Source organism: Stegodyphus dumicola, chromosome 7, assembly GCF_044657685.1.
Source record: "Stegodyphus dumicola isolate Sdum_Otavi_A_Nest chromosome 7, ASM4465768v1".
Taxonomy (NCBI): domain Eukaryota; kingdom Metazoa; phylum Arthropoda; class Arachnida; order Araneae; family Eresidae; genus Stegodyphus; species Stegodyphus dumicola.
The window spans coordinates 99,552,473-99,569,542 of record NC_140774.1 but is presented as its reverse complement, the minus strand read 5'-3'; the positions used below and the strand labels follow the sequence as shown (position 1 = coordinate 99,569,542).

At 32.2% G+C, this 17,070-nt stretch overlaps 1 protein-coding gene across 2 annotated transcripts in view; it reads right to left on the bottom strand.

The window, feature by feature from the left end:
• Positions 1 to 17,070, bottom strand: part of LOC118183337 (methylcrotonoyl-CoA carboxylase beta chain, mitochondrial-like) — a 97,011-nt gene that overhangs the window by 61,654 nt on the left and 18,287 nt on the right. For both annotated transcript variants that reach the window (XM_035352841.2, XM_085820630.1), the window contains 2 exons: positions 13,201 to 13,281; positions 6,312 to 6,490 (listed from right to left, as the gene is read on the bottom strand). In XM_035352841.2, coding sequence (XP_035208732.1) covers positions 6,312 to 6,490; positions 13,201 to 13,281 — 260 coding nt within the window. The remainder of the gene's footprint in view (positions 1 to 6,311; positions 6,491 to 13,200; positions 13,282 to 17,070) is intronic.

The window sequence follows — 17,070 nt, the reverse complement described above, 5'->3', positions numbered from 1 at the left end:
ATTACCAAATCTGGTTGTCCAAATCTTTCTTTGATTAAACTTATAGAAGTGTCATAATTCTCATTGGATAGTGCGGACCCAGATATTGCACTTAAAGCAGGTCCTGTAAGTAAGGATTTAAGATAGGTAAACTTCTTGACCTTTGTTAACTCATTATTATTACCAATAGCATTTTCAAAAGAATTATAAATTCCAAAAATAATTTAGGATCACCATAATGCAGAATCAAAATTTTACGTTTGGTTTCGTTTTTGTTCTAAACGGCAGCAGTGTGGTTACCATGTGATTGGTTTTCAATGTTTACTAGAGAATTTAAATTAAGTTTCTTTTTAGCCCTAAAAATACATAAACTCATTCTTTCATCATAATCTAACACAGTATTATATTCCTTTTCTATTTTGGACACATCCCCTTTAAAAAAAAAAAAAAAACCAGTATTTTTTCATTAATTTCTTTCAAAGCAGATTGTTTAGAAGTAAGTAAAAACAAATTTTTCTTATCCCAAATATGTTTTTTAATATTATGTTCTAAAACATTTATTATTTTAGAAATAGCTTGTCTCATAGTTTTTCTAGCAGCTTTTAATTTCATGATATCCTCTGCCCTAATAACAACAAAATTTTATTTGTTTACCAGGTGCAGTCTTTAATGAGTTAATCCTAATTTACTAACTCACATTCCAAGAGCAAGCATTCATAAACATTCTGAACATTAATGATGTCATGTTCAGTGAAAAGGAATAAGTTTTCAACAAAACAAATGAATCTTCATGGATACTGCACCATTTAGGATTAGCAACTGCTTCTTCTTCATGCATTCTGAAATCCCAAAGAGACTGTTTCTGTCCCACACTGGGCACCAAAATGATATAATAAAATAGAACCTAAAAGGTTTCATGTTATCATGGTTCAAGAAACATTATTCTATTCAAATTACAGCAAAATCAAGAGGCATTGAACATATGAATCATGTTTAAAGTTCACCTAACATTCAACTATCACTGCTAGATCAAAAACAAGAGATATACAGTCAAAAGTCTTTAATCCGGACTCGTTGGGATTTTGGCGATTCCGGATTATCAATTTTTCCGGATTATAGATCATCAGTTTAAATCTGGTAAGATAGCATGCAGAAATTATACAATTAAAAATATGAAATCGTAATTTATGAAATAAAGAGCAATTGTGATTTAAAGAGTATCAAAATTTACAAAAAAAAAACTTAATACTTATTTGTTTACTTTATTAAGCATTTCTTTCAACATGCACATGCGTAAAGCATACATTACACATAGTCGAAATTACACATAGTCCGTGATATTTATAATGACGAGGATATTGATTTAAATCATATCGGAGAGCATCGAGATGAAACACTGCATTTAGTATGGAATTATAAACCGAATAAAATACAAACATCTCCCCTGAAGATGAGGTTAGTGCTGACAAACCAACTTCCAGTTCATGGCGCGCCACGACGTTGCCCCCCCTTCCCCCGCAGAGCAGCGTGAAATTGCTAAACAGATTTCGGAATGGTTAGAGAAACAAATCACCTCTCTGTCACTTTCTTCATGCCTTTATCCATTTTTTGCAGCTATTCCACTTTTTGTTTAATGGACATTGAAACATGCTTTCACTTTGTAGATCCTTTGGCAGCTCCAGAATCGAAAATTCTATTTGACATAATCGAAAGTTCAAGCTTACTTTTATAAAATTGCTCTAACAATCTGCAAAAAATAATAAGCCGGATCCAATTAATGTGACTGAAGTAGATAATTAGATAATTTTAGCTTAGCTTATACCATCGGTTATACATTAAACGTGCATGCATAAACGTATTACAAGCATGCGTAGACGCATTATGCGTTTACGCATGCGCAGAAAATTTATAGCTTTGAGGTCCGGATTATGGACATCCAGATTAAAGACTTTTGACTGTACATCATTAAAGCATTCATGCCCTCTACTGGTGATTAAAACATATTTCCAAAGAAAATTTCTTACAAGCCCATCAGCAATGTTGCAAAGTGCAGTTTGACTAACAAAAAGATCATGCTTTGTATCTGGTCGGATTGCCATTGTATTATCTGTAAAGGATAAAGAAAGAGTATCTGGAATCCCTTGACAGTCAGGTGTACAGCGAGATTCTAGTCTGTGTTGAGGTTGATATCAAGGAAAAACGTCAAACTGAGTTCTGGCACAAAAAGGTAACATTACACCAAGATAATGCAAGACCACATGTCAGCATTCATCGGCTTGTCTCTGCACAGACTCGAATGGGACCTCTTGCCACACCCACCATATAGCCCCAACATCACTCCTTTGGACTTCTACCTTTTTTCACACCTGCAGCCACATCTTGCTCATGCTATCTTCCATTCTGCATAAGACGTTTGAAACGAGGTTGATCTATTTTTGGACTCACAGACACCAAGTTTCTGGACTGAAAGCTTTGAAAAACTACCAAAACGTTGGCAGAAAATGATAGTGGTGATTACTACCTGTGCTAAAGATGCTGCTTTTATTTTTTTTTTCTAACTTTATTAAGAACATTTTTTGGCAGAAAACTTTTGTTACAGCCAAATATTTTTAATACATAATAATTACAATTTCTGAATACAGTTAAAAACTGATACTTACAAATCTAACACAATTCTAGTTATATTTCTAGTCTTTAATTGCAATATTATTTAGTATAGAAGCACTTTTTCTAAGATTATCATAACATTTCAACTTCAAATCATCTATATATCTCTAATATTTAGCAACTAGTAAATAAGCACTTGTTTTCAAATGTGATAGTAAAGAATTTTCACTTATTTCAAATTTCTAAAGAGAATAAGTATAATCACATACTCCCACTTTCCTTTATCTGCCACTCTATATAGATAAAGTCTTTCTTATTCATGATATAGACTCTTAGACAGAAAAAAAAAAAAAAAAAAAAAAAAAACAACGCACCACGACATACCGAGATGATATAAAGCAAATTGGACATAAATTGATATGCATACAGATTTCGACGGAAAATGCAAAATTTTATATTTTCACTGCCAATGAATGAACAGTTGTCGCTACAGCGCATCTGATCTGCACAACTGGCAGGATGTTTAAGAGGAGAAATTATGATTCCAGGTCATATATTCTTCACGAATTTCATTCCGTATACTCTGGTAAACAGTAACTATGCCTTGCATACAGTTGCGCGAACGATATGCGCAGATGTGAGAATTTGAGAGAGGTAGTGTAGTTGGGCTCAAAGAAGCCAGTTGGTCTTATCGGCGAATAGCTCGACATTTGAGCGGGAGCGATGCTACTATTAGACGATGTTGGCAGGAATGGGTGAACCATGGCCGCACACAGCGTCAAGAAGGAAGCGGTAGGCCTAGAGGAACAACAGAATGTGAAGACCGAGCAATTGTCAGAGCGGCACTCACAGCCCCAGATGCATGATTATCATCGATTGTACGTGCAACTAGTGCTTTAGTGACCTCAAGGACCATTCACAGACGGCTCACAGAAAGGGGGCTGAGGTCACGACGACCCTTGTGCAGACTACCATTCGCCTCTGTACAATGACAAGCCCGTTTGCAGTGGTGTCGGGCTCATTCGCACTGGAATGCCACTGACTGGAGTAGAATAGTCTTTAGTGATGAGTTCTGCTTTGAACTGAGCCCCGATGACCAGCAGCAAAGGCGAGTCTGGAGATGCCCCGGACAGCGGTGTGATACCAACCTGTCTTCCAGCAGACAGGACGACAACCAGAAGTGATGATCTGGGGTGCAATTTAATTTCACGGTAGGAGCCCTTTGGTTGTCATCTGTCGCAACCTTACAGCACAGCGGTACGTTGATGAGTTTCTAAGGCCCGTTGTGTTGCTCTTCATGTCACGCCACCTTGGGCTTACATTTCAGCAAGATAATGCCCGCCCCCACACTACACATTTCTACTGCTTGCCTTAGTGCTTGCCAAACATTACCTTGGCCTGCAAGGTCACCGGATCTCTCTCCTATTGAGCACATTTGGAGCATTATGGACAGGACCTTCCAACCAGCTCGAGATGTTGACGATGTAACGCACCATTTGGACAGAATTTCGCACGATATCCCTCAAGAGGACATCCGCAACTTCTATTAATCGATGCCAAGCCGAATGACTGCTTGCATAAGGGCCAGAGGTGGACAGACGCATTACCGACTTTTTCACTTTGTAAAGCTTTATCACTTCAATAAATCATCCAATTTTTCTCAAACTGTAATCTTTTTTTTTTCTGTACATGAACATCACTTCTACTGATTTTAGTCCCATTCGGATAACTCCTTCTTGGTGCGTCGTTTTTTTTTTTTTTTTTTTTTTTTTTTTTTTGTCTAAGAGTGTATTATGAAATAAATTCGTGCAATAAAGCATGCATACACATTCAAAGAGCTTTAAATACATTGTAAATATATGAAATATAGCAAATAAAATGTGAATTTAATGTTATTAAATTCTGTGCACATTAGTCTGTCTGTTTTTGAGTTTTGAGCGAAGTCCTCCCCAAATTCCAAAAATTCATGGGAAGCCATTTCAACCATTCTCATCTTTGTATGATTTTAATGAGCCAAGATATTAACTAAAAACTCTGAAAATGCTAATTTTTGAACCCTGCAAGTTGTTTTTTTTATGAACTTAACTGCTGTTCAACGTGCTGCATCTAAGCATGTACGAGGTGGAAATAAAAAACTTCCATCCGTTTATTCTAAACAGAGTTTAAGTAAAATGTTTTATGGAATAGAACTTATCAATTCTGCTTTGGTCACAACCTGATCATCTGGAGAGCTACACAAATGGAGAATTTGGTTGGCAAGTTGCGGTGTATTTATACACGGCTGAATTTGCCTGCCCAACATGTTCCATAGGTGACAGGTCTGGAGAACTGTCAGGCCAGACAAGCATATTAATACAGCAAAGATATTGTTCAGGAAGTTGTGTTGTATATGGCCAAACATTATCCTGCAGGGTAATTGAACCTGGACGACCTGTTAGCATAGGCAGAACAATTGGCTGCAAAATGTCGTCAACATACCTGGGAGCAGTCAGAGTACCTCAAAGCACAATTAATGGTGAACGGCTGTCCCAGCTGATCACTCCTCAAACTATCATATCCTGTGTTTTGGCTGTGTGCTGATTGGCAACAAATGGTACATTGGACTGCTCATCGTTCCGTCTCCAGACGCGTATGTCGCGTTCATCAGCATTACAAGAAAAGCCTGATTCGTCACTGAAGTACGATCATACACCATCCAACTTGAGCAATAGCAGCACCATACAAGATGATCCTGCTTATAGTGAAGTGTTAATGACAAGTGTCTTAATGAACATAGAGATCTCAGCCCAGCATCACCTAGTCTTCTACGAATCATATTCCTGCATATCCCAGGATCCTTGCAAATTGGTAAACGACATTGAATCGATGATAGATTAACTGTTGGTGTGGATGTAGCAGCTCTTCTAATTGCATGATTACCCCACGCATGGGCGGCCTGTGGATGTCCGGAGCCACTACAATGGCTGACTATGCCTTCACTAGTCACTGGTTCCAACAATGGACAATGACCATATTCCTTCGATCAACATACTAGCCGATCTGCGTATTCGACCGATCAGCCTCTTTTAGTCTTATGATGCAGTGCTATCAAAATCTGACAACTGTTCATAATGCTGTTGAGTACTTCTTAAAGGCATCTTTCCTTTCAGAGTTGTGCATCCAAGCACTCAGTTGTGATTATAAATGCTTGTCCCTCGCTACACCTCCCCTTTTACATTTACCAGCTGTGCACTTCAGACGCTCATTGTATCGCTCCACGATGCTGGTTAGTCCTGCAAATTTAATCATTATACAAATCAACATACCACATTTGTAAGCAGAGTTTTGTAGTTGTTGGTGAATTTTTTCTGGAGGCATATATATATATATATATATATATATTTTTTTTTTTTTTTTTTTGCAACAGAGTGTATAATTACTCCACATTTTTTCAATAGAAAAAAATTCCATAATTTCAGTCACCTGCATTCATCAGCAATGGATTCATTTACCAAAAAAAAAAAAAGAAAAAAAAAAAAAAAGAAAAGAAAAGAAAGAAAGAAAAGAAAGGGAAAAACAGAATAAGTTTAAATTACTAAATTTATTTTTCAATTATAGTAGCATACTGGCGCGGAGAAGAGGATTTAAAAAATCTTAATTCAACTTTATTATAAAATGATTTAAAACTTTAAAAATTATGTTCAATAATTAAAAACTGTATGTACCAATAGGCTTTCTAATGTTACCTGCAATGCATATCAGCTCCACCAAGATCTTGCTCAGAAACTATTTCTCCAGTGGCAGCTTTTACTAATGGTGGACCACCAAGAAACACTACACCAGATTTTTTCACAATTATAGCTTCTTCTGCCATAGTTGGGCAATATGCTCCTCCAGCAGTTGAACTTCCACAAACAACTGCAATCTATTTTTAAAATGTAGCTGAATATTCAGACTCAAAAACTGTAATAAGTATATAAATAAACAAACATCTTATTATATTACATTCCTGTAATTGAAAAAGATACTAAACTTTTCATCAGAGTGAAAATACAGTTAATAAATACGTAAAAAAGTTATATATGATACTCACTAAAAAAAAAAGCATTAATAAATAATTTTATGCTAAAACGGAGGAGAAACATGTTAATGTAAAATTTAAAACTAGACAAAAAAGAAATCTTAATTTCGCTCAGATTTAAATGCTACCAACTTTGAGAGCAATCAGATACAGATCCCTTTACTCCCTAGCCAATTTTCTTTTCTTTTTTAGCCCAAAGGGTGTTAGCCCAGAACGGCTATTAATTTCATTTCGGCATTTTGTGTCGAAAAGTCAGAATCACTTTTCAAACTGTTGCCACCAAGTATTATTGCCCTGTATGATATTTAAAGAAATTAATTAATGATGAATCTGCATAAATGTATGTACGTTTCTCACATTGTGATGAAACTATGGTACCTAGAGCCATCAAATCTTTAATGTACGTCTCCACTCAAATATGAGCATCTGGAAGTCCAGCTTTAGAATTTGTCTTATTATCTATTTCATATTTTGTAAAGTACTTATGAGCTTTTGATTAAGAAACTCAACGATTTCAAAGCGAGCAATGGCAACACTGTACAAAAAAAAAAAAAAAATTATCTCCAGCACCCGAGACTGTGTAACGGAAATTCTAAAGATATGATCTTTTTAAATTATTTTGCGATACTGCTGTTGAATTGAATTTTATGGTTTAAGTGTGAAGAACATGGTATTTAATAAATAAAGGTAACACACACAATGAAAAAACTGTTAGAATCTGAGATGCCAAAGGTTGAGAGTTTGGCTTCTTTGGCTAAACTAAAAACCGTAGCCATCTTCCAAAAGGTGATGATGGCTAGTTGAACTACGGTTTTAAGTAGACTGTCTGAAAAGACAATGACTTTTGACTCAAAGAGCTTGCGATGTTTTAGCAAATAGTGGCTCTATTCTTAACTAAAACTATCATCTACACCATGCTTAATTGAAATTTAAACTTCACTGAGCTTAGTTAAAATTTAAACTATCTGGTCCTGTTTATTTTTTTAAATTATCTTAAGTTACAAAAATATTTTATCATTTTTCCTTGATTGCATTGACAGTAATTGGTTTGGATGTCTACAGCAGATCTATATACACTTAAGGGAATTTTCTTAACTGTCAGCTAAAAGAGTAGAAACCTCTAATTATGACATAGATAGGTTATTCTTGGTTTCCATACTGATTTGATAGATTTTTTTACTATGACAGCTATCCATAAAGGTTTAATTAATTGTGTTTCTTAATTGTTTTTTTGGACTTATTTAATATAATGTAAATATCCATTACAATGAAAGTACAATTTATATGGAAAATGTAAATATCACGAGTATTAAAATTCAATTGAAATAATATGAAATAAGTTTTTTTATTACCAATGCATCTTCCTTTTTTAATTTTTTTGATTGTGTGTCATCATTTCGAAAATGGCTCTCACCCTTGCTAAAAATTCTGTTGATGAGTTCTTATATGCTCTCAACGTCACCAACAAATTCATGACTTTTGGTGGTGTTGCAGATAATTAGAAAATAACTTTTTTACTTATACGAAAAATGAAAAGTGTTCTAAACAAGAAAAAAGTAGTTGACCAGTGAAACTTATTCTGCAGGATAAGCATTTCATACTCAAAACAATCTCAAGAAATCTACAGTTAAAATGGTAAAAAAACCTTCTGGAAGGTTGATCAGATTAACAAGTTATCATGATCCTTTCGCAAGAAAAGTTTTCATACAGAAAATAAGAAACTCAGGTTTTTATTTGAAAATCAATGATAAGCTGAATTTTACCATACTGTAACCATCAAGAATGTGATTCATGTTAATTATTTTAATACCTAACTCCACATCACTTAACAATATTTTATTTACACAAACATTTATTAAATTGATGAAGCTTCTACATCATACGCAAAACTTTCAGCACTCAAAAGTAAAGGTAATGTGTATGGCCAGTTGGTCGCATCGGCAGCTTTTGCGAAACAGCATGACGTCAGCTGGAGGCAAGCACAGCCAACAACCACAAAGTATTTCCTCAGTTATACAGTCACGACACAAAAGGGGTTGACTGCAAGATTCCAATTTAAGATATATACATGCCAATAAAAGTTATGCTTTAAAATGTGCATATAAAATAAAATACCAGGATATATAAATAGTGGTATACAAGTACTAATATCATTAAAATTCCTAATTGAAATATATAATATGACAATGCATATCATAATTAATAAAAGAAGAAGTTTAATCAACTTCCAAACACATGCAAAAGGACTTAATCTAAGTATTCATATATTATAACCTTTACAGCAGACCAACAAGAGAAAAAGCATTCAATTATGTTAGTGTTCAGTTTTTTGGGAAAATGAACACAACATTCATTGCGAGTAATTATTTGTTTTGGAGCAATTTTTGAGTCTTCACTGACTTTTTTATGTGTAATTTCAGAAATTACAGATGTATACGCTGGTTTTAGGCAATCGTTAATATTTTAGTTATTTACCTCAATAATAAAATTTTTATTCATTTGTTTAACAAGGGCATGAAGTCCAGTGTAAGGTGGAGTTAGAAACGGTTTACCAGAATTGATCTGTAGCAATATATGAGAAAAGGTTAGGAGTGCTGGGTGTACATAATTTGTTGGTTGAACATGCTTAGAGGTTGGAAGTGGTCTAAGTGAATGCATGACTGATCGAAACTATGAACCATGATTCAGAAGGAGGTATGGAATTAGTAACATTCAGCATATCTGAGGGTAATCTAAGTGTGGTAGCGTAAAAAAGTTCAGCACAAGTGTTAATATCTTTCTTAATGGCAGATCTGATGCCCAACAAAGCTACAGGCAGAATTTCAGTCCATTTTTGATTGTTATAAGCCATTATTGCACTTTTAAGCTGCCTATGAAATCTTTAAATCAGCCCATTGGACTGAGAATGGTAAGCAGCAGTTTGAATGCGATGTGTACCCAAAACTTTCATTTAATCCTTAAATAAGTGAGATTCAAAATTTCAGCCTTGGTCAGCTCTTATAGATACAGGGCAGGAAAATCTAGCTGTCCAGTTATGTATTAATGCTTTACAAGTAGTCCGAGTTGATATGTCGGCAAAAGGTGTAACTTCAGGCCATCTGGTAAAGCGGTTAATAATTGCCATGCAATAACTGTTACCTTCAGACAGTGGAAAAGGACCTATGAAATTGATATGGATATGTGCAATCTTGCATCAAGCAAGGAAAATGTATCCAAAGGAGATTTTGAACGTCTATAAATTTTAGAATATTGGCATTATAAGCAAGATTCAATGGCAGTTTTAATAAATTTCTTCACATTAGACTAAAAATATGACTTAGTGATTAGTTTTGTTAAGGCTGAAATACCAGAATGTTAGAGCTAAATGATTCAGGAATGAATGGACAGGGTGTACCTGTGTCCATATTTCAGTAAAGAGCAACATCTTCTAAAGGAAAATAATGTTTTTATAGTTTAAAAACTGGTGAAAACTGGGAGAGAGAATTCTGAATTTCAGAGTCCTGAAGTTGTGCTTCAGATAACTTTTTATTATCAATATGTTGATTATCAAATACCACATCTATTTCTACCCTAAATAAGCCGTCAGCAATGATGTTGTCACAACCTTTGATGTATCATATGTAAGTGAAAACTGGCCAATAAAATCCTGATGATGAAGTTGTCATGGAGAACACTTTTTGGGCTTTTCCTTAAATACATATATTAACGGCTTTTTATCTGTGTATATGGTAAAGGCCTTTCAGAATATTCTGAAATTTCTTGATTCACAAATATGTAGCCAGCATTAATTTAGAAGTCAAACAACAAAAATCAGCATTATATTTGCAAATTTTCACAGGACTAATTCTGATGGTTTTACCGAACCATCATCCTCTGCTGCCAATGCGCAAATGAACAAGATAAGATATAGTGATTAGATAAGACAGGAGTTATGGCTGGACAGGAGTTAAGCTACTGGCGCCATCTGTTGATAAAACGAGAACTAAAACATAATTTCCTTAAAGGCTGAAGGAAAAGATGGATTAGAATTAGACTCGATTACTAGAACAGAAAGATTTTGTTGAATATGAAACGCCTCTAAAAAACCTAATGCACCGATGGAAGATTTTTATTTGAATGATTTCGGCTTCAGAAAAATTTAAAGTGATTTTCGGGCCAACAATGCTGAGCAACAGAGAACTTCTGTGTTTCCTTTTTTTTAACATATGCCTCCTTTATGTGAAATTTTAAGGCTCTCTTAGTTTTACCAATGTAAGTTAAATCACACTGGCAAGGAATACTGTAAATACTGTAAAGAAAGAATTCATACCTGGAATAGGATCCTTGAGTATGAAACTCAGAATTTTATTGATAGGAGAATAAACGACCCAAAAGTTATCTTAAATATAGCCAGTAGTTCTGACCATTTCCTTTGGCTTTAATGGATAGAAATGCGGTGGGTTCCCAAAATGAATAATGTAATTGCATTAATGAGCTAACAACTGCAATGTCTGAAGTATCAGTACAAAGTTTCAAAGTAGCACAGGAATTGGGTGTCTATTGTAAGCATGAAGGATGTGATTTGTATTAATTCTTATGATACCTAACTCCACATCACTTAACAATTACTTTATTTATAGAAACATTTATTAAATTGATGAAGCTTCTACACCATACTCAAAACTTTCAACACTCGAAAGTAAAGGCAATGTGCATCACCAGCTCGTCCCGCCAGCAGCTATTATGAAACAGCATGACATCAGCTGGAGGCATGTGCAACCAACAACCACAACACTAATATTCAATCCTATTTGGCATAACAAAAAATTTTAATATTTTCAGTTCAGATCATCAATTACTGTTTCTTAAAGAAAGAGTGAAGAGCTAAATCGATATAATGATATACTGAGAATAAAGCATGGCAGTAAAGATGTCATAATATGAAATTGCATTTTTGCAACAGGACGAAATAAATTGGTCTTTGTTTAAACTATAATCGATCATTTAACATATTTGAATATTTAAATAATAGCACGGAAATATATTCTTAAATATTTGTATCAGAAACTGTATAAATTACATCATTACAATGACCCTAAACATGCTCTTTCTGATTAGCCATATTCCAGGAAAAGTAGGTCATAAATTGGTGAAAAAATTCTTTTAGATACCTCTGCGGCTAATAAGTACAGCTGATAGGTTCATAAATAATCATAAGAAGAGGTAGTTTATATTTAAAAAAAAAAAAAAAATTTATGCGGACAGGGAATGAGAGATATTTGCATTTCTGAGCTGGTGGATATTATTCAGTGACATGACAGTTAAATACAAAGCACATAAATCTATGTATATTCAAACACATAGTGATACATGAATAAATGGGTTGATTACTAATGAGTGCAAACTGGAAAATATCCCCAAACATAAAATTTTCACAAAACTTTGAAACCAGGAGCATGGATAATCACAAAGCATCCAAGTTTCTTTAAACATGTGTTCCTTGTTACCGTACAGTTTCACAAAAATGATAAAAACACTTCCCTAGATCTTCAGTTTAAATCCAGTGAAATATGTTTTGCAAGAACTGGAAATATAAATACCCTATAGCGAAATATAACATTCCATCAAAAATTGAATAGAAATAAGTAGCAAAACAAGAATGGAATAAAACTGGTGCAGATATTACAAAAAAAAAAAAAAAATGATAAGTGCTCAGGAGCAATTCTACTTTTTTTTTTGTAACAAACAAGCAAGATGTTCCAGTAAATACTACACATATTTGGAAGTTATATATTTTCTGTGTTTTTTGCAATTCCTTGCTTAGTGTCTGAAGCTTTAGCAGAATCTCTTGTACTAATGGTTAATTTTTTTCAGATCAGCATTTTAAACTTTTACATAACATTACATTTAATTTTTTTTTTATCTTTACATAATTTTGTAAAGAACAGAATATATATATTATACTAAAAATACAGTGGCAATGTATTTTTATTTAACCCTCTTACTATTACTTTTACAATAGAATTTGAGATGCCTTTTGAAACTTTCTGGTCTTCCAGAGTCTTTTGAGGGTTTGACTTTTCTGAGTCTGAGAGTCGTATGTGATAAAATTTTTCTATTCTATAGAAAATAATTTTAAATGCAATAATGTCCTGTTTTTTGCTTTAGCAAAAGACATATCATACATTTTCATATTTTGACAAATTATTTATTACTAATTTTGCACAACCTGCATATTATTCAGATGTGATAACATTCTTTTATTCACACACATGAAAAAATTCCTTTCAGTAAATTTCAGATTATAAACATTAAATTTCACTTCTTATTTAAATCTGTGTGAGCAAAATATGAATATATTAATAGAAAATAAAAAGAAATTAAACAAAACTGTTTACCTTTTAATTTTTTTTCTAATATGCTAAATCTTTAATATGGTTTAAGATAATTCTGTATGTGCAATGCACTACAATAATACAGCTTTTATTTATCTGTATAATGCTTTAAACTAAGCTCTAATTTCAAAAGAAATTTGTGACAGAGGTCTATGATATAAAACAAGAAAACTGATCTACTTGTGGAATGCCTAAGGATGAAAGAACAGCTTCATTGTAAAAGGTTCTTCCTCCATGTTCTTTATCTGGAAATATATCAGCCTGTTAAAAGATTAAGAATTATGTTATTATATGAAATAGGATGTAGTTACATAAGCTATAACTAGGAAATAATAAACTAAAGCAATTATCTACATCTGAACTTTAGTAATACCATTTTTGTAACTTCACTTTTGTAATTAAGAATGAAATAAATCTACAATTAGGATACATTATTATTAAACACAATCTAATATTTAACTTAATTATAAAACAAATTCAAGAATAAAATTAAATTCACAATTTATTAGTTAGCATTAATTAAATTATAGCATTTCTTGAAATATTTATATTTTACACTTATAATAATGCCCCATACTGTAAAGATGATTAGTGGCTTTTTATTTAAACTTTACTAACAGTTAACTTTATATTAATTCCTTTTTTATGCTTATTTTGTCACGTACTCACTCAGTTCAGAGGTTAAATGCAAATTTTATGTCAAAAGACGTAAGCTAAATTGCGAGTAAAATAATAATCAGCATAACTCATAACAGAAGCTTGGCTATTGCATTTACTGCATTTACTGGCCTAGAAACAGACAGCCACTCATCAGAACAGACATGAATGCCTGACATTGGTAAATGCTGAAAGTTAGTTTCATATAATCTGACCCAGTTAGTGTCATAGCTTCACGTAGATTTGCAGAAGTTGTAACCCAGTTAATGTACAGCATTTAATATAAAGTTCTGATAAACCACTGAAGTATCAGAGATGATAGGCTGTTTTGCATTATTTTATGTCTCATTAGCTGTCAGAAATATAATTTTATGCTATTTTTATATTTTTGTGTTGTATCTTGCATACACAATAAGAATTTAAAAAAGGACATAACATGTAGAGATAAAATCTGAGGGTGAGCAGTTAGGTACAATAATTAAGAGTTAGATACTCTTAGTCATAATAGATTTACATGGTTACAATTACAACCTTTTTTCTACTTCTAAAAAATATCCATTAAAACCTAAATTTCTGAAAATTATCCATTATGCCTCTTTTTAACTTGAAAATTCTCCAGACATTTTAGCTAACTTACATCAATTTCCTTCTCTTTAGCATCTTTCCTAAGTTTAATTGTTTCAATAAATAAATCAATTTTCCCACCAGTTTCTCCTTCAACTTCTAATTTGTTAATGTTTCTACAATGTACCACTGAAGAATAACTTTTTTCTCTCTCTTCATAAAACTAATTTCTTTTTCAATGAATTTCCTTTTCATTTTAGAATTTTCAGATTTAATTAAAAATTTTTGTTATTCTACAGATCTGCTTGCACTTAATATATAGAGGAAACTGATAATTTTATTTCTTTAATAATATAAATATTGAAAATAAATATGAAATGATTTAAGGTCAAGACCGGCACCGGAGTCAGTGTGGCATAATTTTTAGAATTTAGTGAAGCACTGAGCAATAAAATCTAGGGCAGGCACTGAGGTATGTATAGTGCACTGAGACATATATAATGAATCTTGTAATGAATTGTTGGTTTTAAATCTCTCTGCTTTCTTTGATTGTCATCTTGCTTGTGTTTTAGTGAAAAGATAAGAAAATAAAGAGAAGATAAACATATTAAGAAAAAGACTTTTGGGATCAAAAGGAAAAAAATGCAAATAATTTCCTTTTCATTGTTCTTCTAAAAATTCTCCAAAAGATAAATAATTCAGTTTAAAGTTCCTATGAAACACACACATCCCTTATATGTATATACTATGAAGACATTTTTCATTTCACCATATTTTTCTGGAAATTTTAGGTCTATAATTTTGTGTTCAAAATATTAATCTATAAATCTTGCTTTTAGACCTTCTCAAGAAAAAAAAATTATCCTTACCAACTCTAAAAGAGAAGTTAGAAGATTTTTGAAAAAAAAAAAAAAAAATTTAGAAAAGTGCAGATAAAGTGAATTTTCTAGAGAAAACTGATACAGATTTAAATATTCTGAAACAATTACATGGGAAAAAAAATTAAACATGAAAAAATATTTTAAAAAATGAAATTAATTTTAAAACAATAACAGAAGCATTTTTGTTTTTTCTAAAAAGTGCTTTGGAAACTGTGCTTTATAGAATTATCTTGTTTATTTTTCAGAATCAAAATATTTCTAAGTCACCAAAATGGAAAGTAATGTCACTTTAAAATATAGGAAAACATTAAAATGTTTTATTTTTATGCTATTTCTAAAACATAAATTTGAATTTATTATCATTATTTTTATGATATTAATCAATATTATATTTGTTAAAAAACTGTCAAAATTTTACAAATCTCTGAATAAAATATTGTGTATACAAACTGATTTTGAAATTGCCAAAATGTTGATAAGTCACTAAATTTAATGCCATATAAATATAAGAACTCATATCCCAAAAAGGAACAGAAGCTTGACTGTTGGGACCAAAAAAAATTTCATAAAATATTACATCAAAAGTTGTTTTCGATGTAATATTTTATGAACATTTCATTCGAAGAAAAAAAAAAAAAAAAAAAAGAATCACTTCGAAATGTTTTATGTTTCAACTGAAGCAAGGTTTTGTGTGTCTAAAACTCGAGTATCCAACATTTATATTCAAAAGTTAATCCATCAATTACATATTTGTCAATGCATCGTCAAAAATACTTCTCTAAAATTTTAATTCATATACAGAATGACAGTCATAAAAAAACTGGCAGATGCATAAAATTAAGGACCTTTTGCTGAATTTGGCTGAAATTAAGGACTTTTAAAGACTAAAAATCATTTCCAAAAAACCTAAGAACTTTTAAGCATATTCAAGAACTGTACGAACCTTGAACTATGTTTAACAAATAATGTTGCAATGTTCAAGGCATTAAAATGCATGTTTTCTTTATAAATATAGCAAAGACAGACATATTAGTATGAAAACTTTTAAATTAAAAGAAAATTATAAAATATAATTCAGCTGCTCCTATTTTTCAAATTAATTACCAATAATTTTAATAATTTAAACATGTAATGCTAAACTTAATTAATAAAATGTAGACCAATTAATGCTATCAAACTACAAAACATATTCTCTCAAAACTTCAATGAATGTCACACTTCAAGGAATCTTTGCGTCCAAGAATTTATATACTTAATTGTCCTATGATTCTCCTTTCTTCTGACTGGTTGAATTACACAAAACAAAGCCTTGAATATAATTTTTTGCTGTTGTTAAAAACATTTAATAGAAAAGCCTGCCATTCAAACTAGCTCTAGAAGAATGTATTTCCAGAAAACATTGTCTATCGAGATCATAATTGTGATATGCATCTCATGAAACAGGATAACTAACAAGTGATACTACTCAATAATTCTCAAGATAAAAATTACTGTAGCAGGAAGCTGGACTGAGTTCTTAATTTAGCCTAAAATCAAAGGATTCTTGATAAACTACATTTTGTTTTCACGAACAAGGATATAAATTAATTGTTATTGTTGTTTTTCCCTTGCATTTTGAAAAAAAAGATTAAAATTTGAACCTGCCTTCTAACCTGAACACAGCAAGCAGTGGATTAATTTCAACTTTATGTGATCTTACCATCAAAAAACATGTGTGTTCGTGAACATGGTATGATCAGTTGAATATGGCCAATGAAACAGTAGTAGATTGGAACAATCACCTGTTGGAAGTCTGCACTCTGTTCTTAGTTTGTGGTAAAATTGGAGGCCTAACAAAATAGCAGAAATCGATGAAAACCTTTAGCTTGACAGAAGTCAACTTTCAGAGTCAATAAGATAATGTTTAAGTACCCAGATAACTAACTAAAAGTAAGGGCCTTAAGAGTTC